The sequence below is a fragment of the Diabrotica undecimpunctata genome, chromosome 5 (genome assembly GCF_040954645.1).
Source record: "Diabrotica undecimpunctata isolate CICGRU chromosome 5, icDiaUnde3, whole genome shotgun sequence".
NCBI lineage: Eukaryota > Metazoa > Arthropoda > Insecta > Coleoptera > Chrysomelidae > Diabrotica > Diabrotica undecimpunctata.
This window is the reverse complement of record NC_092807.1, coordinates 106232778-106254014: the sequence shown is the minus strand read 5'-3', so window position 1 is coordinate 106254014 and position 21237 is coordinate 106232778. Positions and strand designations below refer to the sequence as shown.

The 21237-nt window shown below is 34.0% G+C and overlaps 1 protein-coding gene across 1 annotated transcript in view; it reads left to right on the top strand.

Annotated features, from left to right (window-relative positions):
- Nucleotides 1–21237, top strand: part of LOC140441650 (myrosinase 1-like) — an 84458-nt gene that overhangs the window by 13920 nt on the left and 49301 nt on the right. Inside the window, exons 2-3 of the mRNA XM_072532510.1 lie at nucleotides 2525–2794; nucleotides 11874–12277. Coding sequence (XP_072388611.1) covers nucleotides 2525–2794; nucleotides 11874–12277 — 674 coding nt within the window. The remainder of the gene's footprint in view (nucleotides 1–2524; nucleotides 2795–11873; nucleotides 12278–21237) is intronic.

The window sequence follows — 21237 nt, the reverse complement described above, 5'->3', positions numbered from 1 at the left end:
TTTTTCAACTATCATCAAAGAATTAACCCAATCAGTAGGATATTCTACTCTTGATATAATATTTTTTTGTTATAGATCATTAAGTGCAACTTTTAATTGATTATGTAATGCTAATGGTACCCTCCTTTGTGCCTGAATAACTGGCTTTGCATCAGGTTTTAACTTAATGTCAACCATGCCTGGAATGCAACCTAATCCCTCAAAAACTTCTGGAAACATTTTATGTAATTCATTAATATTTTTTGGCAAAGTAATATTTGAATGAAATAACTTATTCTGCACTGTATTTATACGTGAAATCATATTAAATTCAATACAATCTGATAATCCTAAAAGAGGTTCTGTATTTAGATCTACAATAAGAAACTGAACATCTTTAACTTGATTTTTATAATAACATTTTAAAGTAGCATAACCTAAAGGCTTCGATTTAAAATCTCCATATGAGACAATTGTTATTGATGATGGGGTTATATCTTTTTGATCTAGCCCCACCAATTTAAAATATTTTAATGGCAAAATGCTTGACTCAGCCCCCGAGTCAAGCTTAAATACAATATTCTTATCAATAATTCTAACGCTTTCATACCAACTTGAAATTTTATTAGATTGTTTGCTTTCCCAAACAAAAACATGATCCTCATGAGAAAGGTGATCTTCATTACTTACAGTTTCCACTTTACTTGTTTGTGCAGTTGTTGCCATTTCATTTACAACCTCAACTTTCCTGGCTTGATTTTGTGATATGTTTTTATCTTTCCAAAAACACATCTTTGCAAAATGTCCTCTTCTTTGGCACACTGAACATGTTTTATTAAAGGCTAGACATTGTCGGATAGGATGTTCTATATCACACCTTCGGCATTTGATTTTTCTTAAGACATTAACCTCTGTAGAATCATCATCTGCTAATAGTTTTATATGTTGTTTTGTCACTTCTATTGACTTACAATAATCCTGTATTTGTTGTAATGTCATATCAGGCTCTCTTAATAACTTCTGTTGTACTTGTTTATCATGTACACCCAAAAAAACTCGGTCTTTTATCATGCGTTCACTATAAGATGTTTTGCATTAATCATTCTGGCATAAAAAACTACAATTATTAGCTTGATTTTTAAGTTCTGTAACAAATGCATCCACAGTTTGATCCTCCTTTTGTGTAATATTATTAAATTTGAATGTTTCCATTGTCACATTTCTTTTTGGGAGAAAATATTCATCAAAATTATTGAGTACATCCTCCAGACTGGTTATCTTGTCTTTGGGAAAAGTATTATATATATCTAAACATGATTCCCCCAAACTGTGTAACAGTAATGCAATTTTAATTTTTTCCTGTGCTGAATCCTTTCCTGCTGCTAGGAGATATATTTCAAACCTTTGTTTCCATCGCGGCCATTTGGTTGGATCGCTTACATCAAATGTTTCTGGTGCCCTGCACTCCATTTTATCAATTTCCTAGAGGTTTTCCAACTAGAGTGGATAAACGCCTCTTCATATTTCTCGTATTCACACACTTTCTGCTACGAATCACCACTTACAAGCACGTTAAAACACACTTGATACCATGTTTTATTTCGTTGGTGGTGGATATTATAAAAATAACTATTCTGGAGAACTTTATTTTCTTTTTTTTAAAACATATAAACTTACATTACGGGCTCTTACTAGCGGCCATCATTGTTCTCTGTCAGCTGTCAGCTTAAGCTGTCTACACACTAAAGTTCATGATCTTAAGCTGCATACAGACTAACACAAACAGTAATGTCTAAAATACAACTTAGATTCTACTCTAAACATAAAACTTAATTCTTAAATATACAACATCTCCAAAATGTATTGTATTTACAAGTTGGATTAATGTCAAACGTCAATAAACTTATGTTAACCTTTAATTGTGGCTTATTCCCATTAAAATAGTAATTACTTTAAAATGCCACAAAAAATAGCTTTGGAACAATAGATAAGATCTAGATAAGAAAAGGGAGTGTTCCAAAAATGTCGTCAGCCTTACAGCGGCCACCTCACTTTCGGAGTACGGTACGTGCGGCAGTCAACTGCGCACGAGTAAGAGAGGGTGGTTTTAGTTGGTATGCAGGATAACCGATACCTGAATCTTTGACACTGCTATCTTTAGTACTTTAAACTAAACTAAAACCCAAATTTTAGGGACTCAAAATGGAGGTAGCCTCAGACATATTCTGGGTGCGCCACTGGCTCAGACGGCTAAGCCATTTGGTGATTACCAAGTCCACTTTCTTTGTCTACAATATAATATAGCCTGTTTTGCAGAAGAAAATCATAAGAGTTTGGCCCCTATCGTTTCCATTGCTTTCCAACGCTTGACTTTTTACAAATACTGATATTGTAAAAATAATTTGCAACTTCCTACTTTAACAAAAATGTAAACTAAAAATTCTGATCTATGACATATGATAAAAGTTTTCTGGGATAATTATTATACTGCAGGTGCTTATAAATAAAAAACTCGTGCTCTTAATTTAAATATAATTTTTTATAGATGTGAAACAGAAGCCAAAAAAGGTGGGTACTTTCCCAAGGACATACCATATGGTTTTGGTAGTTCTGCATACCAATTTGAAGGTGCTTGGAATGAGGACGGTAGAGGTCCGAGCATTTGGGACACGTTTACTCACAAAATACCATCCCCGATAAAAAATAACGACTCTGCTGATGTTGCTTGTGATTTTTATCATAGATATAAGGAAGATATTAAGTTGGCAGCTGATCTAGGGGCGAAATTGTACAGGTTTTCTATATCTTGGTCTAGGTAATATAATTCGTAAATTATAGTAATGTATTTTGTTTAGATTGCTTACTTTGCGACTACCTACTACTACAAAATCTTATGTAAATACTAAAGAAAAATTCCCGGTGGTTGGCTGTATTTAAAAATTAAAAGGCAAATATAAATACTTTTTTTGTAATTGATATATTTAAATTTCATCCAAAAGGATTAGGTGAAAATCAAAACGTTTTCAGTCTTATCAGGTCATCAGCAGTGAGTCTTGATTAGACATGCAAGTAGTCACCTACAAACACATTCAACAAAAAAGTTTTAACTTAAAGATTTCATGTTGCTTTTAAATACCTGAAAAAAATTACTGAAAAAATCAATTGATTTTTGACCCTTTTTTATTGGTTTTTGTTAATTTTGCAATAATCGTAACTATTTTTTAATTTGATATCAGTTTTATCTTGTTCGAAATTTCATTGCAAAACTTTTTTGTCTTCACAATTTTTTTCTAAAATCCATAGCTGCCAAGATATAGCAACGAAAACGAGAAAAAAATTGAATCTTTCCAATTTTTTTCACAAACTATTTAATAAAATCTTCAGCTCGCCTTTTAAAGTGTCAACATAGTGAAATTACCATTTATAATAATATTTCGCAGCGATTTAAAGCAAAAAAAAGGATCGTATACTGCCCTACTATAGTTTATTTTTATGAACGAGAGAGTAATTAGCATAATTTTAACTGGTAGCTCCGACCACTCCATGGGCGTGCTCAAGATTAATTGAAAAATTACTTTGAATAATTGTAAAAAATAAATGAATTATTTCAGTGTTATAAAGTGTTATGTGTATGTAAACAAAAGTGACCTCTTTTATCGCACACTATATTAGAACTGACTGGCCTACATTAAAAAGGGTTTTAAAAAATTCACATTTTTTTTAATTTTTAAAAATTACAAAAGAGAAAAAGAGTTTTTAAAACCGTCTAAGGTATGTTAAATAGATGAATAAAAATATTAATATAAAACTTACAGCTACTTGTTACAAATCCAAATCAGATTCAGAAGATGAACTTTCAGAACCAAGATTTATAATAACTGGCTCGATAATTTTATCAGTAATATTGTCCAGCTTCCACATTTTTTCCTCTTCTTTAATAGTGTGATTTACTGCCTTTTCCCAGTTTTCAGGTTTTACATTATTTACGGCCTCCAAAAACAACTGTTTAACATCATGAATTTTAAAAGTGGTATTTTTTCTTGAAACTTCACTCTTTATCTGTGCCCATACCAGTTCAATCGGGTTTAATTCACAATGATATGGTGGGGATCTAAGTACTGTCATTCCACGATTTTTGGCAATTTCATCAATTTCGTATTTTTTAAATTTTTCTTTATGAAGGGCACACAACGAATAAAGTTCCTTTCTTATAGATCCGGGATGGTACGTAATATTTTTTGAACTCAGCCAATTCTGCAAGTCTTTTTTTAACCACTTGGTTGTGGGCAGTCCTTCTATAAGTCTGGAGTGATAACTTGCATTATCCATTACTATTACACATTTCTTAGGAAGAAGATCTATCATTTGTTCGAACCATTCTTGAAAGACATCAGCGTTCATGTCTTCATGGTAGTCACCGGTACGAGTTGATTCAAAAGTTAATAAACCACCTTCAACAAAACCGTCTGAACTGCCAATGTGTACTATTATCAGCCTGCGCCCCTTTCCTGATGGTGGGTTTAAACCAGTAGATAAGTTATTTACAAAAGCGTGCCTTTGACTTGTAACAGTTTCATCCTGCCAAAATTTATTTGGTGTATGACCCTCGTTGATTCATGTTTCATCAAGATAAAATATTTTTCTTTTTTGGTTTCTCATTTCCTTTATGGTTCTTAAAAAATGTCTTCTCCATATGACAATATCGCTTCTTTCTAATAAAATAGACTTTCTGGGATTCTTTTTCCAGCGGAAGCCTATTTCTTTTAAAAGTTTCCATAACGTACTTCGACTCATTTCTGGGTAATCCTTATCATCTCAAACTGAGACAAGAACTTTATCCAATGTTGGAAATTCTTGTCTAAAGAAGAATTCATGCACTTTCCGTCGAAGTCCTTCTTTAAAATGATATTCTATTTGAAATTTTGGTTTCCCTGGAGCATTACGTGGCATTTGAAAACTACCACATTTCTCTTCTTTAATAGCTCTGTAAATCGTAGATTTCCCAACACCAAGTGTACTGCTAACTAACTGAACGGTCTCATCAACACTTTCACATAAACGTTTGTCTGTAAATGATTTAAAACAATTAAATATTAATGTTTTTTCATTAACTGTTAGAGGACCAATTTTTCGGCGTTTACACGGCACTTCCAAATTTTCCATAACACTAGTATACACAATAAACTGCACCTTGCAACTGAAGTATCTACTTTTAGTGAACTGTTAAGAATTTTGAATACGCCTCTTGGACCTTCCTACAAAATGGAAAAACCCACTATCACATTTTCTGTGGAATAAGTTTAGAAGGTAATTATCTAGTCAATTACTGTCGTAGATTCCTGGAATTAAAGAATTAAATGTTTGATTGTTGAAACCCTTACTTCGTGGAATGCACTCATTTCAGATAAAATAAAACGTTTTATTTTATCTAAAGAATTAAACTTTATTTTGCAAATAGGCAAAGAATTAAACTTTATTTTGCAAATAGATAAAATAAAACGTTTTATTTTATCTAAAGAATTAAACTTTATTTTGCAAATAGGTAGGTACTTATTAAACTTTTATTGGTTATATATAACCAATAAAATAAACATCTTACATTTCTTGCAAATTCATTAGTACCTGTTAACCTCCATCACTCCGACACTGGCAACCTTATTTAGGGATTAGTAACCCTCACAAATATTGTATTCTATTCTGCTCCAACCTTTATACCTGGTGATCATACTCAATTTAAAATTGTTTTCCTATATACTTCTGTAAACTCGTTAACAAATATCTGTTTTTCATTGAGTCACCCGTATCAACAGTTTAGGGATTTGCATACATAATTTATTGTTTTATTACTCTCTCATACATAAAAATACACTATAAGAAAGAACCCCTTATCTCCAAAATTTGAAAAGTTGGGATATTTGCACCATATGAATAATTATGATTTATATAACAATTTCACATAGAGAAAAACTCGTATTTTATATTTCCAAATATTTTATGAAAGAAAATATAGTCCGTCTAGAAAGTATCCGAAATCTTATATTTTTCCTAATTTTAATAGATTTCCTTTTTGTAACATTTTAAGACAAAAGTAATGCATCAAGTAGGTTGTGCCGATAGTAGGTTATGGACAAAATCGCATGACAACACCATCTGTCAAATATTGTTGTTTGTAAACAGACTTAAGATTTGTGAAATAATGTCGCAAGTAGAAAAAAGAAAAGTGGTGGAATATTTGTATAGAAAGGGTGTCCGAAATGTTAAAAAATTAATGCGAATTGACTAATTCTCGCTTGACTGAACTCGGAAAAAGTGCAGTGTATGAGACAATAAAGAGGATACAAAATGGCATAGACATGATATATAGACCAGTTTCGGGTAGACTGAGTAAGATTCGCGGAAACAATTTAAATGCTTTAGTGGCTTTAGGACGACAAAATCCGCGCCTAGGGTTTCAAAAATTAGCGAACAGATTTGGAAATCAACGAAGAATAAAAATGTGCCCAGAAACTGTCCGCATGTCACTAAAAAAGCAAGACTACATATCAAGGAATCCAAAAAAAATCCCTACAATGACACCTCCACAAAGGCAACGAAGAATAGATTTTTGTCAACATTTTCGAGATCGATGAATTAATGATGTCTTTATATCTGATGAAAGTTGTTTCCAGCTTGGTGCAAATCATCTAAAAGTCCTATCAAGAGGAAATGTTACTGTTCAAATTTCCAAATTTCCCACTAAAATAATGGTTTGGGGAGCAATATCTCAGCGTGGTGCTACACCTCTCTGTATAGTTAATGGTACTGTTGATGGTGCGAAATATTGTGACATCCTAAATGGTTTTCTTCTTAAAACGGCTCATGTTTTATATCCAGGGGGTGGTACCCTTATACTCAAGCTTGGATGCAAGAACACGAATTGGCAACAATTCCGTGGCCAGCAACAGCTCCAGAACTTAGCCCCATTGAAAACATATGGGAACTGATGAAGATTGAAGAAGATTGAAGTGAAGTGATTGAAGATAAAGAAGGTTTGATTCGGTCAGTTTTACAGGCCTGGAACACCATTACCGAAAATTATAGCCTTGACCTAGTTTCGGGTGTACCTGGACGTTTAGTTAAGTGTTTAGATTTCAATGGAGGTTGTATAAGTAAATGAGGTGAATTATTTGTTGAAATTTTAGATTTCAAGTGATAAAAATAAATACCGAAAAGTTATAATTCTGCTTTCATTTTTTGGGATACTTTCTACACGGACTATAAGTTTCCCCGTAAACGCCAAAAATGCCTATTATGCTTAGTATAAACCTGGCATTTAACGCTTCGTAGTAAAAACCTGGTATATGCTCAGCAGATACGGGTTTTTAACGTAGGATAAAACGATATGCGAGGTTTTTTCTAAGGAATAAAGCAACACAAAGAACAAATATTAAAAAACTTAGGTCAAATTATACCGGCGAACTGCCATCAATTTTGGGAAGAATTGAAAATTTCCGATTAATAATATCTAATTTTCATTTTGTATTTTTAAATAAACGTTTTTCATAAATACTTATGTTTTATTCAACAAATGTTCATAAAAAATATTAATAAAATATTTAAATGTTTTGCCTTTCGACGCAGTTACATAAATTTTATAATAATTACATAGTTAAAACCAAGCTTAAGACAAATTTGGATTAATACGTGGTTTTAGCTAAGCAAACTTGACATAATTCTTCACTTTGTCAGCCCGTATGTTGCATAACTAATGTCCATATGGTAATTTTGCAATTTTTTTTTTTGAAAAAAGTTAACTACAATGTTACACACTCTACCCTGAATGATTTTGTGTTATTATTGTACTAAAAACACAAGGGATTAAACAAAAATCTTTAATCGCGTTTTTCTCAAAACTCGCTATAGTGGAGAAACGGGGTTCTTTCTTAATAGGGCAGTATACCAACCCAACCCAAAACAGATATCGGCTAGTCTATATAGACGGCTTATAGTTTATTCGTCTTCCGGGTTTGGACCGTGTCATTTGTGAGTGACCCAAAAGTGGGTTCATCTCGACGTTACGCTACAATTGTATGTAGCTTCTTCAGGAGAACAAAAAAGAAAAAGAAACAAAAGAAAGGAAGATGGGTAGTTAGCAACGGTAACTCAGTTACTCAACGCAACCAGAGGCGAATACTAACTACCAAGATGGGCATTTGGTCACAGTAACTCAACTACTCAACGCAGCCAGAGGTGAAAACCAAATGCCAGGACAGGGATTCACGTCCAACAGCTCAGAACACTAACGCGTCGAGAGGCAGGGAGTGAATCCTACGATTACTCCGCTACCGCTCTATTTATAGCCGCAGTGACCTGTCGTGTCGGGACGTATCGGCACACTCCGTGGCGCGAACGTCAAGAAGCGCGCGCTGGCCAATCATGTGGCTGCATCGTGGTAGCGGGACCGGAGGGCGGCTCTAGACTGAGATTCCAGATGGGAGACAAGTAGTATCCTTCCTCTCGATTGATATTATGTGGATTTTTTCGGATCTCTAGAGATTCGCGGATTTTCCTGGAATAAAAGAAGGGGCTCTTAGAAATAATATGGGTTTTTTCGAACAATATGGAATGACCGGTTTCTTGGCAGTGTTCTGCAACTGCAGAATGGGAGAAAAGACCTGATCGAATGCATCTTTGATGCTCTTGAATCCGAGTTTTGACGGAGCGACCAGTTTCGCCAATATACACTTGTCCACATGAACAAGGAATAGAATAGACACCACAGGAAGATAGGGGCGGTAATGGGTCCTTAGGAGAGGGTAGATATTGTGAGATTTTCTTGGGTGGTCGAAAAGTAGTCCTGATACCTTCTTTGCGAAGAATTTTGCCAATCCTATCAGTGACACTTCGAATATACGGAAGAAAAGCCACAGGAGTATTACCCGAAGATTCTGAATTTGTCGTCCTATGGTGTAAAGGGGGATGTAGAGATGTAGTGGTCACAAAATCACATTCCACCACTTCTACTTCTCATTCACCTCTTACTAACACCGTCGTTAATCTTTCTTCTCACCAATTAACAAGTGCAGAAAGCAGTCTTCTATCTAAAGGTCTTAATTTTGCTATCACTCCTTCCAGAATTCCTACCGAAGAAATAGTTTCAAATGTGGAAGTGGCACTCCGCACAATTCCCAAAATTCCAGCCGACCGTATCCGCTTTGACGTCGCTAAATGTCTTGATACAGCCAAAATCCCTACTTCCAATATATCTCGTGAGGAATTCATAGCTCTCAAAAATCTCCGTTCTCTTTCTGAGATAATAATCCTTCCTGCAGACAAAGGTAATGCCACAGTCATCCTGGATACTCCTTCCTACATAGAGAAAGTAAACGACTTACTTAGGGATACATCCTGTTATAATACAATTTCTCGAGACCCCACTCCTAGAGTCGAACGCGAAATTTCCCATGCCATCAAACAATCCGATCTTTCCGATGATGTTAAGAAGTCCATAGTTCCGAAAAACTCAATCTGCCCCAGAATTTACGGTCTTCCCAAAATCCATAAAGACAACGTACCTCTTCGTCCCATTGTGACTACGATTAACTCTCCTACCTATAAACTCGCAAAGTACTTGTCGAATCAGTTTAAGACCTATACTGGTCGTACCTCTTCTTATGTCCGAAATTCCACACATTTCATCACCTTAATCTCCTCCCTCACGGTCGATCCCCAAGACATTCTCGTCAGTTTCGATGTATCATCCCTATTTACCAATATTCCCATACATGACTCTCTAGTTGTTCTGCGAGATCACTTGACCAATGATAACAAGTCTTTGGTTTTGGCAGATCTTGCGGAAAAATGCCTCCTTTTAACATATTTTTCTTTTAGAGGCAATTTCTACAAACAAATATCTGGAACACCAATGGGTTCTCCCCTTTCCCCTGTCATTGCTGACATTTTCATGGAAGCCTTTGAGTCTTTAGCCCTAGAATCTTACCCCTTAAAACCTAAAGTCTGGTTCCGCTACTTTGATGATACATTTATCATCTGGCCCCATGGTCAACATACCCTTTCTCCCTTCCTAGATCATCTTAATTCACAACATCCGAGTATAAATTTCACAATGGAAGTAGAAAATAATCGGTCCCTTCCCTTTCTCGATGTGTTAGTCACCTCCAAGCCCAATGGCCGATTGGGTCACTCTGTTTATAGAAAAAAGACTCACACGAATCGTTACCTACATGCTTCATCACACCACCATCCTGCCCAAAAGAATTCTGTGATTAACTCTCTCATCCATCGGGCCATTTCGATTTCTGAACCTGACAACCTTAGAGAAGAACTTGGCCATCTGCAAAAAACCCTTGTCGCCAACGGTTACTCCAAGTCCACAATTCAAAATATTACACACCAACATCTACATCCCCCTTTACACCCTAGGACGACAAATTCAGAATCTTCGGGTAATACTCCTGTGGCTTTTCTTCCGTATATTCGAAGTGTCACTGATAGGATTGGCAAAATTCTTCGCAAAGAAGGTATCAGGACTACTTTTCGACCACCCAAGAAAATCTCACAATATCTACCCTCTCCTAAGGACCCATTACCGCCCCTATCTTCCTGTGGTGTCTATTCTATTCCTTGTTCATGTGGACAAGTGTATATTGGCGAAACTGGTCGCTCCGTCAAAACTCGGATTCAAGAGCATCAAAGATGCATTCGATCAGGTCTTTTCTCCCATTCTGCAGTTGCAAAACACTGCCAAAAAACCGGTCATTCCATATTGTTCGAAAAAACCCATATTATTTCTAAGAGCCCCTTCTTTTATTCCAGGAAAATCCGCGAATCTCTAGAGATCCGAAAAAATCTACATAATATCAATCGAGAGGAAGGATACTACTTGTCTCCCATCTGGAATCTCAGTCTAGAGCCGCCCTCCGGTCCCGCTACCACGATGCAGCCACATGATTGGCCAGCGCGCGCTTCTTGACGTTCGCGCCACGGAGTGTGCCGATACGTCCCGATACGACAGATCACTGCGACTATAAATAGAGCGGTAGCGGAGTAATCGTCGGATTCACTCCCTGCCTCTCGACGCGTTAGTGTTCTTAGCTGTTGGACGTGAATCCCTGTCCTGGCATTTGGTTTTCACCTCTGGATGCGTTGAGTAGTTGAGTTACTGTGACCAAATGCCCATCTTGGTAGTTAGTATTCGCCTCTGGTTGCGTTGAGTAACTGAGTTACCGTTGCTAACTACCCATCTTCCTTTCTTTTGTTTCTTTTTCTTTTTTGTTCTTCTGAAGAAGCTACATACAATTGTAGCGAAACGTCGAGATGAACCCACTTTTGGGTCACTCACAAATGACACGGTCCAAACCCGGAAGACGAATAAACTATAATTCTGACTCTGGCCGTGGAAGCCTACGATTTTATTATATAGACGGCTGTTAGAAATATTTATATTCAACTGGTACATTAAAAATTTACCCAAATAAATCACCATCATTTTTGTACTTTTCGCCGAGTAAGAAAGATAAACAAAATAAATAAAGATGGTTGCGTTTCATTTTTGCTCTATATTTTTAGAGTTCTTCTCAGTAGTCTTAATTATTAGCTCTTATTAACTTCTATTTTCAGTGCTCAATCACCATTTATATGCTTGTTGTTGTTTGCAGAGCTAATTTTCGAGTCACATGATACATTTTTTTTTGTTAAAATGCCATAGGTAAAGACACTGCGTTGTGTGATTTTACAGGTTATTGTTATTAGTATAGAATGTTAGATATTAGTGACAACATGTTTTTAGGTGATGATTTTTATACAAAGTATGCTGCTTATAAGCCCTTTATATTGCATTTGGTTGCTTATATTGGTTTGTTCTAGTATGATTTATAGGAACTATTATTTTTTAGGGTCCTGCCTTCAGGATACGCCTATAACCTAAACGAAAAAGGCATTCAGTATTACAAAAATTTAGTCACAGAGATTCTTAAGTACAACATGAGCCCAGTAGCGACTCTTTACCACTGGGATTTGCCGCAAGGTCTCTACGACAATGGCATCGACTGGACAAATCCAGATATAATACCTCACTTCGTAAATTACTCAAGAATTGTTATCCAAAATCTCCCAAAAGTGCAATTTTGGTTAACCATAAACGAACCCAAGCAAATTTGTCATTGGGGTTATGGAGTGGGTTATATGCCACCCAATGTGAAGAGTGACGGAGTACTGGAGTATAAGTGTACTTATGTCGTTCTTAAAGCCCATGCTGCTGTTTATCGTATGTACAAATCTGAATTTCCCCATTATGAAGGTAATTTTATAGATATCTTACCATCTTATTTGTCAGCATAAACGTGCATTTTGTAACTCATTCCACAGTTTTTTTAAACGTCAAATAACAATTGAAGGGCTGAGAAACATAGTGGTGTAAGTCAAATTAACTACTTTTTCAATTACGAAGGTTTTGCCTATGACACTCTAGAAAAATCAGTGAACCATTCAGAGAAACTGAATTAAAAGTTTTTACTGGTCAACATACTAAATTTACTTGTTAAACTAACATAATTTTTTTGCAATGTTTGTATTTTTTTATGTATTTTATTATGACAGTACAGACTTGCACCACAATGCATACCAAAAAGTGACTAACACCATAATGAGTTTTGGGTATAAAGTAAAAATATTATTTTTAAAATATTATTTACATTTAATAAAACATACATAAAAATGATGTTACTAGTATGCATACATAACAATACATAATGAATATTATCCATACCAGGAGCTGTATTTTTGTGCTTTTTAACCTTTATTTAGGCTGAATCTGTAAATACTTCGTTTTTGAAAATATCTATAACATCAATAGATTAGTAGCATTAGAAATATTGACGTATAGAAGCTACTTCAGTTAATCATCATCATAATCCTCATGGTACTACATCCCTTAAAGGGTCTCGACCTTTTCAAGCTTCTACGCCATTCTACTCTCTACCTTGCATGATTTTTCCAGTGGGCAACACCGATGTTCTCAGTATCTTGTGTTACCCTGTCTATCTACCTCAGCTTTGGTCCGGTGTCCGGGCTACATGTCCTGCCTACTGTAGATGATTTCGGTTGATTATAGTTATAGTATGTCTTCCAACAAACTTGAAATGCGTGTAGATATTATATATATGCCCCCATTTTCCGTTTACTCAGACCGCTCCGAATATGATGCGCTTTTTTGTTTCGTCTGATGTGTTATTATTGGAGTTACCGATGTCCCTAGATATATGATCTGTTTGGCCGCTTCGAAGTTTTGGTTATTGACAATTAGATCCACGTCAACATTTCCAGCTCTCGTGTTTGTGTTAGTCAGCATGAATTTTGTTTTATTTTGATTTATATGTAGTACCATTCGTTCTGGTACTGAGATTAGCTTAATTAGGATTTCCATGTTCTCGCCCTGGTTCTTGTTATAATATCCTCGTCGTCAGCATATACTTGAAATTTGGACTGATCTATTAAATATAGTTCCTCTACCTCTATCTAAATTAGCGTCTCAAATAACTTTTTCTAAGGCTACGTTAAAAAGCCGACATATCAGCATTTTCTCTGTGTTAACCCCCTGCCTAAACTATTTGCATTTTAAATAGGGTTGACGAGTCGTTCTGAATGTTTTTTTCTGATAGCATTTTCGCCATCACCACATTTATTATGCAAATGAGTTTTTTGGAATTCCTAATTTATTCATCGCGTTATAAATACTTAATATTATGAAACGGTCGGTTGCCGCTTTAAAATCGACAAAACATATAGTACATATATATATATATATATATATATATATATATATATATATATATATATATATATATATATATATATATATATATATATATTGAAATGATATTGACATAGGAGAAAGAAAGATGGTGTTTAAATAAAATAATGTATAAGTTATATACTAGATAATATTAGATATAAAAAGTATTTGGTTATTTTAATAATTATAATATTGTAAATATATTTAAGTGAGCCATGTGTATAGGCAACCAACTATGCACTCAAATGACAGTTGAATAATAATTTGCGAATGTGAAATAGGGTTATGTGTTAGTTTAAAATGTTTAGTTTACATATAGTTACGGATTTGAAGTAGTGTAGTTTATTAAATTAGAGTGTTTAATTTACATATAAGTTTATATTCTGATCTGAAAAGCCTAAATGTCGATAAGATTCTCGATAGAAGAGTAAAGAATTCTCTAGATCACAGAAGATAACCTATTTGCGAAATAGACTATTCCAGAAAATTCAGATATGTAGGAAATGGAACAAATCGAATATGATTTCTTGCCAGATGGTTCTGGAACATTGAAAAGGTATAAATACTCGATAATTTGGATTCAAAATGGCCAGTCAGTTAGTAAGAAAGTTGATCAGTAAGTTCAAGATAGTCAGTCAGAAGGTCCAGATATTCAATATAATAAGTTTAATGAAGATTAAGAAACAGTATAAAAATAATATTATTGAAGATTAAAAATTATGTTATGTATAAATGGTAATTGGATAATGAAAGAAAGTATTAATTGAAAATTAAAATTATATAATATATTTGGTGATTGGATATTAGTATATTAAAAAAAAGGATAAATATAAATGCTATTAAGAAGAAAAATATTTTAAATTGGTGGAAGCTGATAATGGTAAAAAGTAATTTCACAAAAACAACAAAAACAAGGATAACCGAAGCTGAGAACGAAGACATTGAGTGGTGATTAAAATCTATATAGTGGAGAACAGTTCATTTAGGCATTCAGTGACAGAAAGATATGCTGATAATAGGAACAAGGAATTTCACAAAAACAAGGATAACCCAGGCTAAAAACGAAGAGATTGAGTGGTGATTAAAATCTTTATTTTGGAGAACAGTTTCATTTAGGCATTCAGTGACAGAAAGATATAATTAGTAACTAGAATTCCCAAAATGAGAGATCGCTGGAACTAACTTTCCTTTCTACCTGATAATGCGAACTGGTAACTACTTAAGTCATTAACAAAGGGTATGGTAACAGAAAAATTACCTGAAAATTCTACGTGATAATGACCATATTGATGGTCAATCATTTCTATTGCGTTATTTGAGATAGTAGGATCAAGAATTATTCTGAATCAGTGTGAGTTAGTGTTTTAAAAATGGATGTGCAAATTATTGAAACTTCGAAGGCAAAACCATGTGCATTGTATAAAGGGTACAGTTTTCGTATGAAAAAAACAAATAAAGATGGTTCGGTTTTTTGGAGTTGTTTGAAAGAGAAAACTGTGTAAGCCAAGTGTTGCAGCGACAGAAGTGAAGCAATGCTCAAAAAAAAGCTAGGGAAGACAATAGTTATTTGCCGATGTCAAAATATATCAAGATGAATTTCAAAGATTATATAGTAAAGGGCTGGATTTCGTGACAAACATCCCAAAATTCTCTTCAGTGAAAAGTGGTTTAAACGATTGTAGAAAACGTGCGGGTGGTCTGCTCACAGATCCAGCGGCAGCATCCGAAATAGTATTTCCAGAAGAAATTATTACAATGAGCGACAAAACGAAATTTTTATTTATCGACAAGACCACTCCCTCGGGATACAGAATCTTGGTGTTTGCCAGAAACAAAGCTAGAGGGAGATTTTGGTTAACAGTAAGGACACTGTATTTATGGATGGAACATTCAAAAGCTACAGTAAGCAATTTAGTCAAATATATACCGTTCATATCGATATTGGTAGTACTTCAGAGGAGACAAATACAATTCCATTGATTTTTGCGTTACTTCCTAACAAAACCAAAGAGACATACGATATGTTATTTTCATCAATGAAAGAGTAACTACCAAATTGAAAACCATCTCTTATAAAACTGAATTTTGAACAGGCAGTGATTGGTGCCTTAGAAAGTTATTTTCCCGAAGCCAAAATTTCTGGTTGTAATTTTCATTTCAATCAATGTATATGGAAAAATGTTCAAAATATTGGACTTTCTGAAAACACTGACGACGAAGAGATACGTTTTCACATAAGATTGCACATAGAAGATATCGATGATGGCTGGTTATGCATTCAAGAAACTTCTCCTATTTCTGAAAAAATGGAACAGTTTTATGATTACTTTGTCAAACAGTGGTTAGAAAATACTCACATTACCAAGGAAATGTGGAATTGTCATGATTAAAGACATCGCAGTAATGACGTTTTAGAAGGTTGGAATCATCGTCTGAATACATTAATAAGACCACATCCCAATGTATTCCAATTAGTGAAGTGCCTGGTTAAAGAAGCAGAATATTGTGATCACCTTTATGATCGATTTACTTTCAATCTAGAAGAAAAGCGGCGCAAGAAAACATATATTAATCTTGATAAAAGAATATCCAAAACTTTACAGAAATATAAAGATACAAGGGACTTAAGGTTGTGTTTAAGGACATTGACATATATCCAGAAGCTGCAATAAATAGACAATTTTTTATTACCAAGAATTTTTTGTATTTTACTGTATAAAAAGTTTGAAAAAAAAAACGAAAAAAAAACAAAAAAAAAATTAACAAATTAAAAAAAAAACAACAAAAAAATAAAAAAATAATCTTCTAAACACGCGAATGTTTATATTATGTATAAACTATGACAGTCCTAAGCCTGAATGAAAGTGTGAAGGAAAGATGGTTTATTTTTATTTTTTTATAGTTTTATGATTTTTTACACAGTTTGAATTTGTCTTTCAGTTCGAACAGACGATAAAACCACATTAAGCAGAGATAAGTTTTTGCGGTAATTAAAAATCGATATTTATATTTAAATTTAAAGTTTGTGTAAATATATCGGTTTAATACTTGGAATTTTAGTGTAAATAAGTGATTTACCTCCCCTAATGGGGGAGGAAAATAACATTAAGACGCAAATGTGCGAAGTGAGTGTTGCGACAAGTTCCCCAGATATGGATATGGATAAGGATATTGAAATTGGTGCGGATTCCGGCAAAACAAGGGAAGTTAAACTGTATAATATTTCCTCTAATAATTATGATTTTCATACCTGTTGCGTTTATATAGAGAAATTAAATAATCAGAACATCTCTCGTTTACATCCAATGGTGGTGGGGGAAATTTTGTATCAAAAACTTAAAATCAAAAACCTAAAGGAAATTAAATCTATAGGAAAAAATAGAGTTAAAGTCATTTTAAAATCTATTTTGGATGCAAATCATCTAGTAACACATGATAAGTTAAAAGATGAAAATTTAAAAGCCTATATCCCTAACCATCTCTTGGAAATCAAGGGAATAATTCACGATGTAGATACGAGGTATGATACTGATTATTTAAAAAAACATATAGACTCTTCCGTTAAAATTACCGACATTAAAAGAATGCATAGAAAGGTAGATAAAGAAGGTAAAACAGAATACGTCCCCAGACGAAATATTATAGTTACATTTGAAGGAAATGTTTTGCCAACTCATGTCGTAGTTAATTTTGTGTATTTACCAGTAGAAAGATTTGTAGGCAGGGTAATACAGTGCTACAAGTGTTTGAAATTTGGTCACATTTCTAAGCAATGCAAGGGCACACAAGAATTTTGTATACGATGTGCAGAAATTAAAAATGATAGTCACATATGCGACACACAAAAAACTTTTTGTATACATTGTAAAAGTAAAGATCATATTTCGATCTCCAAAAGTTGTCCCGTTTTGAGGAACAAAAAAAAAATTAAAAACATTATGTTAGATCAAAAAATCTCCTTTCTAGAAGCAAAAAGATTTAAAGAATCATCTTTTTCCGAATTTGTTAGTAACAATAAATTTTCGATATTGTCAAATCTTGAAGAAAATTTTCCAAAACTACCTAACGTATCTGATGACATTATGTCATCTCATCCTACCATTCCAAGATCGTATATGAAAAAATCAACAAACTTTACTCATCCTGGACCTAGTAGGATTAATACTGAACATAATGCACTTAAAAAAAGGAAAGTTTCTACTCCTGTTTCACAATCCCCTACAGACTCCTCCACCTTTCCTTTTAGATTTGGCCCGTTACAGCCCCTACCACCTAATCCCAATAAACCTAATAGTTCAATAGATGGTGAAAAAAACAAGATGGTTATTTCGTTAGTCAAATTTTTTTCTGAATTTATAAAAAATGTAAAATCATTTGAGGATGCAGAAACACTGGATAATAATTTGTTAGCTAAGGGTTTGCATACTGTTCTCGAGGATATTTTTAAAGGTACTTAAATTTATGGCTTTTAAAACTAAACTTAAAATTATGCAATGGAACGCTAGATCAGCTGTTGCAAATAAAAACAGCCTACTCAATTTCCTTATTAAAGAAGATGTTGATATTGCTCTTTTAAGTGAAACCTGGTTCAAAAATAATGTTGTGTATAATTTTAAAGGTTATAATATTGTTCGTCAAGATCGTGCAGACGGTTTTGCTGGTGTCGCTGTTTTGGTAAAAACGGGTATCCGTTTTGAAATATTAAAATTAAATAAAAACTTCAATAAAGAGCTGCTTGCCTGTGGTATTAAAGTTAATTACGATAATACTCACTTGAGTTTTCTCTCTGTATATAGATGTCCAAAAACCAAAACCAGAATAGAAGATTGGACAAACTTATTTTCCCAAGTGAAGCACCCTTGCATTATTGGGGGTGATATGAATGCCCACAATGCGCTGTGGGGATCATCAAAAAATGATAATATTGGCGATCAAATTGTAGAGACCCTACAGGATCTTGATTTCATTGTGATGAATAACGGTCAACCTACTTGTCAAGGAAATCCAGGACATTCAGATTCTATGATTGATATTACGGTTTGTTCCCCTTCCATTTTTACTAAGACATTTTGGACTGTAGATTCTGATACACTTGGATCAAATCACTATGTTGTAAAAATAGAATTCGAATACCCAAGAGCTGTTAATGAGACCATATATCCCAAAAGTAAATGGAATACTAAGAAAGCTAATTGGGATATGTACGCTGAAATAATTGAGAATACTTTAAATGAAAGTGGACCTATATCCCCAAATGTAGAAGAAAAATATAATCTTTTATTAGACTGTATCAATAAAGCTTCCACACAATCTATTAGCCAATATAAACCCTTTAAGTGTAAGAAACGGACTCCTTCACCATGGTGGGATGCAGAATGTGATCTAATTGTTGCAGAAAGAAAAAATGCATTAATAAAATACAAGCAAGACCCATCAGTTGAAAATTTTATTAAATGTAAACAAGCTAGTGCACACGCTAAGAAATTTTTGAAATCGAAAGCCAAACAAAGCTGGGTTGATTGGTGCTCAAAATTAAATAAACAAACGTCGCCTACTTCGATTTGGAATCAAGCGAAAAGGATGAACAGGAAAAGGGTCAATGCTTCATTACCACTAGAAGATTCGTGGATAGCAGAGTTTTTCGACAAAATTGCACCACCGTATGTGAACAATCACGAAGATTTAATGTTATTCAATCCGAATTATAGCCATTTTCTCTTAAAACCGTTTACTATGGTAGAATTGGACTGTGCCCTTAGTGACCGTCCTAACACTTCTCCTGGTTATGATGAAATCAAATATATTATGCTATTTAATTTACCAAATAATGCAAAAGAGTTACTTCTAAATATTTTTAATCAGATAATTAGAGAAGGTTCTAACTTTTCGGCCTTCAAACATATTATTGTCGTTCCTATTCCCAAACCTGGGAAAAATCTAAAATTAGTTGAAGCTTACAGACCCATATCTTTATTATCTTGTGTACAAAAAACTCTAGAGAGAATACTTAAGGCTAGGCTAGAATGGTGGTTACTAGAACAGAACCTTCTACCCAAAGAACAATACGGATTCAGGAAAGGTTTTGGTACTTTGGATGCATTGGCTTCCCTAGTTGTAGACATTCAAAACAATTATTCCCGGAACAATTACTTACCGGCATTATTTCTTGATATAGAAGGTGCTTATGACTCTGTGTGTCTAACAGCACTCAAAGAAAAAATGACAAGAATATTTCAAATTCCAGCTCAATTTGCTGATAGTATTGTTAATCTTTATTCAAACAGATTAGTTTATTTAAGAAAAGAACAAATGCTCATAGGCCCCAGAATCGTAAACAAAGGATTACCTCAGGGTTCTGTATTGAGTCCTATCCTGTTTAATTTGTACGTAGCGGATTTGTACAATATTAAAATAAATAACATACCATTCAACCTCATACAATACGCAGATGATTTCTGCATTTACACAGAACACAAAGAATATAAACAAGCAATCAAAAACTTGGATAGTATTTATCAACTACTTCAAAAATGGCTTGATAAAAACAATTTTGAATTATCTTGTAATAAATCACAGGTTTGCATTTTTACCAGACATATAAACCTAATGATCAAATAATTAAATTAGGAAAACATCAATATCCACTAAAAAATAAGGTCAAATATTTAGGTATGACACTTGACAAACATTTGACTTGGAAGGATCACATTGAGGATATGTTAAACAAATGCAACAAGGGAATAAATTTTCTTAAATCGATTAATAAAACGTGGTGGGGTGCTGATGTAGACGTAAATTTATTATTCTACAGAGCATATATTCGCTCTATTTTGGATTACGGAAGCATATTTTATGGATCAGCTAGTAATGCATTGCTAAATAAAATTAACGTAATACACAATTCAGCTCTACGTACATGTTTAGGTGCTATGAAGTCCACACCAATTCAACCCTTGTATTTGGAAGCCTTGGAACCGCCTTTAAATATCAGACGAAACTTCCTGACCGAAAAATTTCTGGTAAAGACATATATAAAAAATCAATCGTTATACACAAAGCTCATCACTCTGAATTGCTATGATTTGTCTACTAAATACTGGGAAAAAAAGAAATCGCCTTTAGTCTGCGAAGCTCTGCAACATAATATGGAAGCAATAAAAGAGATAGATAAAGCTACGTATACACTTCAAAACATCTCATATGCAACATATCATGGTTCAAATGCAGATATCATGGTACCAAAATATAGTGACAGTATACACATAAATAGAAAGATTATTCACTCAATATTATCAGAATTCGAAAACTCCGTTGTTATATATACCGATGCCTCCAAATCATCAAACGGTACTGGATGCGCTTTTTTTATTCCATTGGAACGAATAGAACGCACATTTAAGTTGAACTCCCAGATCTCTATTTTTACAGCAGAAGCTCTTGCAATATATGAGGCCTTACTTTATGCA